Here is a 7,572-nt window from a genome sequence, read left to right as displayed (position 1 = left end):
TCATCAATAAACACTAGTGACATATTGGAAGCCATGCATGCCCATACCATCACAATGCCTCCACTGTGTTTTACAGATTATGTGGTATGCTTCAGATCATGAGCCATTCCAAGCCTTCTCCATACTTTTTTCTTCACATCATTCGGATACAGGTTGATCTTACTTTCATTTGTCCAGAGAATGCTGTTCCAGAACTGGGTACAAACCGGCCTTTTTAGATGCTTTTTGGCAAAGTCAAATCTGGCCTTTTCTATTCTTGAGGCTTATGAAGGATTTGCACCTTGTGGTAAACCCTCTGTATTTGCTCTCATGAAGTCTACTCTTTATGGTAGACTTGGATAATGATATGCCTATCCCCTGGAGAGTGTTCTTCTTTTGGCTGGATTTTGTGAAGGTTTTTTTTACCATGGAAAGGATCCTACGATCATCCACCACTTTTGTCTTCCATGGATGTCCCGGCCTTTGGTGTGGCATGTACCAAACTGTTGATTTGACCCCTCCTAATGTTTCAGTTATCTCTCTGATAAACTTTTTTTTGCAACCTAAGGATGGCCTGTTTCACTTGATTTGAGAGCACCTTTGACCGCATGTTGTGGGTTCACAGCAACAGCTTCCAAATGTGAATGCCATACCTGGAATAAACTAATAAATAAACTAAATATATTACATGCTTATTTGATGAATAAATAATGAAGGAATAGCCCACACCTGTCCTTGAAACAAATTACTTTTTGTCCTTTGAAAAAAGAGGGGCCTACATATTAAAGAGCTGTAATTCCTCCAATTTGGATGTGAATACCCTCAAATTAAAGGTGAGAGACTGCACTTTAATCCCATGTTGTCACCTTACTAAAATAATGGCCCAAGTCATTTTTCAGATATTTCAGAAAACACAAAAAACTTAACCAAATACTGACATACTCTTGACATAAGCCATTATACTAAAGGTGTAGAATCACATGACCTGTTCAACTGAGGATGTAGACAATTTTACCGGAGGTGGCCAGCACCATGAGGAGATGATTTGGGCAAGAAAATCATTTTAGTCAAAAAAGGCCATTATTTTAAGAAGGTGACCATATTCATTATTTAAATGTAACTTGAATATATTTAGGTAAACAGCCTAAATAACAAAACTTGTGTCAGTGTCCAATTATTTCCGGACCTAACTGCATTAATCAGAAGCATAATGCACGCCATCATTTATTATATACATATATATGTCATATTTCTCATAGGGCAACCTGCCTCTCTCCCTCTCTTTTTACTAATTCTGATGGTGGGATGTATCATACCAGAACAAAACGATTCACACCTCCCACATCCTTTGAATGCTTTTCGTGCTCCCTCTACCCTTTTCCTCGTTTCCACCCTGTGTACACACAAACCTCCCCACCCCCCCGTTTTTTTCCTTCCTCATCTACTGACTCCCTTTCATTCCCTTTTGACTCAATCTTTTGCAATGACTCTTCTGGAAAAGTTATTAAACTCTGACATATACTGTATGTATGGACTATATACCATGTGCTAATGTGCCATTCTAGCTTGCCTCCATAACTTTTCACAGAAAGAATTGCAGAGAAGTTGCATTGCAATTGTGTGGGAGATGAAAAATGACAGCACACTCATAAAGCATAACAAATCTCACCGTGTATGGTTTTTCTCAATGGAAGCGGCAAATCAGTCTGTATTGGAAACATCTGTCAACATATCTCTCAATGTTTGATAACATTTACGTAATACCATGGTTTGAACGCAGATGAACAGAGGAAAAGAAAAGACGTATTGTGTTATTCCCATGTAACTTAAATAATTTATTTACCACCAGAGCACCACAATAGTAATGCGTTACAATGCATCATAGTGGGTCACAACAACATCATCATCATAAACAACAACAAAAAAATAACACAATGAAAAATAACAGCTCTAACGTGACAATATTGGTGCCTCGTTCATTTTGCTGGCTTCCAGAAAATCCACCGGCGCTGGTGACCAAAGAGCGGTGGGGTTAAGGCCGGGATAGTGTCACCTACACTTCCTGCTCTATTTCATTTCATACTCTTCATTTAATAAGGGGAAACTATAAGGTTTAGAATTTTGATTTATCAAAATGGTGTCAGTGCAACGATTATTATTTCTAAACAGGATGAAAAAATATGACTGAATGGCTTTTTACTTTGAGAGAAAGTGGCGAGATAAAGATTTTTTCTGATCCCAATGAACATATACAATGCTGGTGTCCATAGCAACAGTTCATGTGTACAGTAAATGTGACCTATTGACCTCTGCGCTGAAGTAGCCTCAGACCAAATGAAATAGCCTTAAAGGTCCATGAAGAATCTCTGAACCAGGGAACTATAGTCTGTTTTACATGCAATATCCCTTCTCTCTAATGAACCCGACATCGCTTATCTAAATATAGCTATCCTATCCCACTGCCTCACATAGTAAAAACAATCCCTACCTTTCACTGAATACAATCTTACATAACCACATAAAACCCTTTACCTGTTAACTGTGTGGGATGATAATATCCATTCTGTTGTGTAGATGATGGAATGACATCACTTCCTGTGCCTGTGTGTGTGTGTGTGTGCGCGCGCGCGAGTGTGTGTGTGTGTGTGTGTGTTGAAAGGATTCTTATAGTTAGAGATGGGCAAAAATGTAAAGAAAAACAGAATTACAAAAGACAAGAAAGATGAAAGTAACAAAATAAAAAACTAAGTACTTTTGTAAAGTAATGTATATTGTTGAAACAAAAGTATGTTGAATTTTCAACATGCAAAAAAAAACATGCAACCCCCTTTACCTCAACAACATTCTCTACAACCCTGAAGATGAATTTGTAAAAGTTGTACTTTCAAAACATTGAATGTTTAGGTTTCTATTACTGATCTGTTGCTGTTCATTTGCTTAGTTGATTGCTGTACGTCACTCTGGATGCCAAATTACCAAAAAATGAAAATATTCTTGTAAAATAAAAAAATAAAAGTGCAATGCATTCTGGTTTTCATTGTACTATTGAGCTCCAACCCCGAAAAAGTCCACATTTTCATCAGGACCGTTAATTATTATTATTGTTTTTTAAATTTAAAAAAACAACACTGTAAATCATGGTATACATTTCAAAAATACACTGGAGTAAAGTTCAGCGCAAAGTAGTAAAAATTACAAAATATTCTTAAGTAGTTTAAACATTGTAGTTTAACATTGTAGAACACTGCCCATCTCTGCTTATAGTTCACCTTTGATCACTCTTCTGAAAGTGTTCAATAATCATTACACAGTGTAACCAGAACGTAATAATAATGAAAGAAAATTTGGCAGCTACTTTTCCACATTTATATTATGATCAGTTCAATCAGCACTGAGAAAAAGAATAAATGTAAAACATATCTGCCATCCTACAGCCTTGAGTCGCCATCACTCAAAACGAGCCTTGGATGCCGCCTTCTGCTCCAGGTACTGAACCTCCAATGGGCCGCATATGTAGTTCCCTTCTAAACAGACTCTCTCATAGATACAGGGGCTGCCAATAACTAATTGGGATGCCAATTAGTTATAAAATATCAGAACTGTTCGTTTCACCAGTCTAGTTTGTTCATTTCTGCATCTTTAGGATGTTTCTTTTTAGGAGTATATTAGTTTGAGGAAGACTGTTGATTGAAAAGCTATGCTGCTATGTAAGTGTGGCAATGTATGCCCATTTATCACATTTATTTCTCCCCTTAAATTTCTCTCTTTGACACTCTCTTACAGTCAACAAAGCCTCTCTCTACCTTGTCAGCCTGTTATAGCACATATTAACAGCATATATGATGTGACCAATACTATGTTACTATCACAGAATAGTAAATTTACACTGGGTCGTGGGTTCTTCCACCCCTTCTCACACTATAAAAAATGCAGTGTTGTTGGTATGACCTAAATGCTTGTTTTGTGGTTTTTGGCTCGGGAGTTGGGTGTTGATATTGGGTTATTGAGATAATGAGGTAATACGTGGGCCAACTGTGATAGAAAAAAATCCTTCTGGTTTAAATTAAATTAAGATATGCAATAAGATATGCAATGTTCAAATATAGTATGTTCATGGATATTTTGCCTTTTTAATTTCCAAACTTAAAGGGTGGCTGGTCTTTATAAAAAAATATATATTATGACTGAATTCAAAAGTAAGTTAATTTCGGAGTGTGTTTTGATGTTTCTCGTGTGTGTGTGCTGGCAAGTAGAAGGGGCTAGCGGAATTATTTGGTCAATCTGCTTGGTGTGTGACGGTGTCAATGTCAATTTAATTTCGGATAGCCTGATTGTCCCCACCTGACCAACCCAATAGTCATATCCAAATGAAACCAAAAGTGAAACCAAATGTACCACCAGGCATTGTGATTGGTCCCCTACAACAATGCTTCAAAGGGAAGATTGTGTGGGTGCTTCCAGCATGGTTTTTGACTCTGGCCTAGTGCTATTTAAGGACAGTCTCTCCTCTTTCAAAAAAGCAGATTTCAAGTAGATAGTTTTTAAGATTTAAGAGGGATGCCATTTAATCCCATGGGTGGCAGATGCGATAAATAATGTCATGCGCCCTGAAAAAACCCTGTTGATGAAAAAATAATAAGCTGATGGTTAAATTAACCCATGATTGAATAATTTCAACAATCCAATGATGGGTTATTCACACAACCTAACTGGCTGTTTCTAAAGAACCCATAAAGGGTTCTGTACACTGTATAACATTTGCTGGGTTAGAAAATTACCCAAACGGGGTTGTTTTAAACCCAACCTTTTTTGAGGAAAGAAGAGTTGGGTGCTAACATTAAAGCATTGAGTTTTAAATAGGTAATATAATTATCAGAAATAAACACAAAAGAATACATTACAATAGTTTTGAAAAGGATGAAAGTAAAACATGATTTGAATGTTGAAACTAGGGTACCCTTCTCGGGGTAGGGGGTACTTTTTGCTTCTCAAACGTATTATTTCACATATAGACACTTAGATAACATGTTATATGAAATTGCCCTAATTATTATGTAACCAACACAATTTAATGGCAGAAACAAAACCGTAGTTAGAAAGATATTCCTGCAATTTCTATGTGTACATAGAAATATATTTAAAAATACTTTTAGGTGTACAAGGATATCTAAATATAGCTACAGAGTGAAATGAAACAATTGAAACAAGAGCAATTAGACATACACTTGCTGAATGTTATTCCACATTCTGCAAGTATATATTCCACATATGTGCAACTACTGATAATAGTCCATTATGTTACTGATGTTATATAATTTCATGTTTAAAAGTAATCGGTAATTTACCATGTTGACAACACATAATAAAAGCTGATGAGTTACATGTAACTCCATGGTGCTGCAAATGTAATACAAGGTAAAACCATCCCAATGTAATTATTTTAAGCTAGGTTCAGCAGGTGTATGTCAAATTACACATACCTTGTTCCAATTTTGTAATATCTGATTCAGCTATACTTATTTAACTACAGTGTTGTTATTACAATTAATACTGTGTTTGTTACATAGTAATAACAACTTAATACAAAGTGTTACCGACACTTATATACTTCCAGTGTTTTGCCGTACTCTCGCGTATTTGTGTGACAAGTGTGTGAGGTGAGGCTGTTGACAGGTCCTTTCTAAACACAAAAACACAGACACGCTTGTACAAAAGCCACAGCTGTGCATGTGTACATGTGCGTGCACGCGTGTGTATGCATGTGTTTGTGTGTAAGTACGTGGCTGGTTTGGGAGATGTTTGCTGCACCGTGATCTGTTCAGCACTTTCTGCACTTCTGATGGCAGGAGAGCGAATTGCTATCTCTATACAACAGTTGCAGTTGAGCAAACGTGTGACCGAATGTATGCATTTAACCGAATGTACAGTGTTATGTCGATGACTGTGAGTATGCAGACGCATGCACGTGTATGTATGTGGGTGTGCACGTGTGTGACTGAATGTGTGTATGCATGTGTACATGTTGCCTTGTAACAGTTCCTAGCTGCACTTGCAGGACTTGACTATCATATTGGAGAGCTGCTCTATCTTGGGGTTCTTGCCAATATAGTAGAGGATTGTGAGAGGCTCCAGGTCTTGGGAAACACAACAAGGCGACGCTGAAGCCTCAGGGTTGATGGTGTTGTATAAGCCTAGCACCTGAAGAGAAGAAGAACACCATGACCAGGGTGAATTCAATTTCAATTCAAGTATTATGTTTTCTCTATTATACAGTGTATGAATTTACCAAAGAACTAACATTTTGGTTAATGTGCGCTAACAGTGCTGTCAACGCACTCAGTGGTCATTCTGCCAGCTAAAATATGACCATCCAAAATTCATGGGAAATCTTGCATTTCTGACTTAATTTCTGTGACAATTTAGAATGAATCCTGTCAGTCTAACTAACGGACTGCATGTAATGTAATATCCGTTTAGTTGATTGAACAATTTTCTGAGCTGTTTGGGTAAACATCCCGATTTTACTTTCAGTTATGGCAGGGGCGATTCAAGGTTACATAATATATATACTCCTGGCTAAGCCCAGACCATGGCTGAGCTGCGGGAAGCCAGATCAGCTCTCATTGCACACGGTTCTTAATACCATTCCAGCTGCATTAATGTCTGCTCGCAAAACAAGCAAACATCTTAATCTTAATTTTTTGGAATTATATCAAAAGAACCATGGCTTTTCCAAAAACACTCCCAAGCTACTAGGTTATGGGACAAGTGTGTTGCTGTATTCTACAAGATTAGCTCGGAAATAATGATTAGTTGATGACAAGATAGAAATTTACTGTAGATACTTTTTTAAGAAATCTAAATTAAATGACAATGAAGCAAATGAGAACCCTTTTATGCTGCTACCATCCAATCCCAGTCATGCTGAACGCCCTTTGTTTTATGGCACAGAGTTATTAGATACTATAAACCAGGTGTTCTATTCATCCAATATCTATGATCAGAACTTGATCTTAACAATGAAATGGTATTTGACCAGTCCAGTGCTGCTGCTTGAAAATATGAAGTAAATCAAAATGACTCTCTTTAGTTCAATAAAATGCAGAGCCAAAGAAAGCACCCTGTATACGCTGAGCATAGGGCCGCCAAATTTTAACAGGACCAGACGTGGCCCTATTTCCAAAAATGTTGAGTTCAGCACAATAGATATACTTTCAGATTTTTGAACAGTTGTAACAGTACGCATAAGCCAAACCACAAAACAAACTCACTTCCAGGTTCTTACTAGACAATATTCTTCAAAAATTACAAAAAAGTACATGATAATAATAACATTGGTTGCTTATTTTACTGTGGATTAAAATAATCTACAGAGAAAATACACTGAACAATGCAGCCACAATGGCTGCTACTCCCACCGCTTCTGTAAACCATCACTCTGATCTCTTCCTGTTCTAAATCAGCTTTCCCAACCCTCTCCTTAGGGGATCATCAGTCGTTTCACATGTTTGATGATGCAATTAGCCAGCTTTCACAAAGTCCTTAACTATTGGATGCAGGTGGGCCAGTTCAGCACTATAACCAATATGTGAA

The 7,572-nt window shown here is 37.2% G+C and overlaps 1 protein-coding gene across 1 annotated transcript in view; it reads right to left on the bottom strand.

Moving 5' to 3' along the window:
- Nucleotides 1-1,801: 1,801 nt before the first annotated feature.
- Nucleotides 1,802-7,572, bottom strand: part of tgfb2 (transforming growth factor, beta 2) — a 51,322-nt gene continuing 45,551 nt past the window's right edge. The window contains exon 7 of the mRNA XM_010866168.4: nt 1,802-6,177. Coding sequence (XP_010864470.1) covers nt 6,019-6,177 — 159 coding nt within the window. The 3' untranslated portion in view covers nt 1,802-6,018. The remainder of the gene's footprint in view (nt 6,178-7,572) is intronic.

Source organism: Esox lucius, chromosome 20 (assembly GCF_011004845.1).
Source record: "Esox lucius isolate fEsoLuc1 chromosome 20, fEsoLuc1.pri, whole genome shotgun sequence".
In the NCBI taxonomy this organism is placed as follows: domain Eukaryota; kingdom Metazoa; phylum Chordata; class Actinopteri; order Esociformes; family Esocidae; genus Esox; species Esox lucius.
This window is presented reverse-complemented; position numbering and strand designations above follow the sequence as displayed.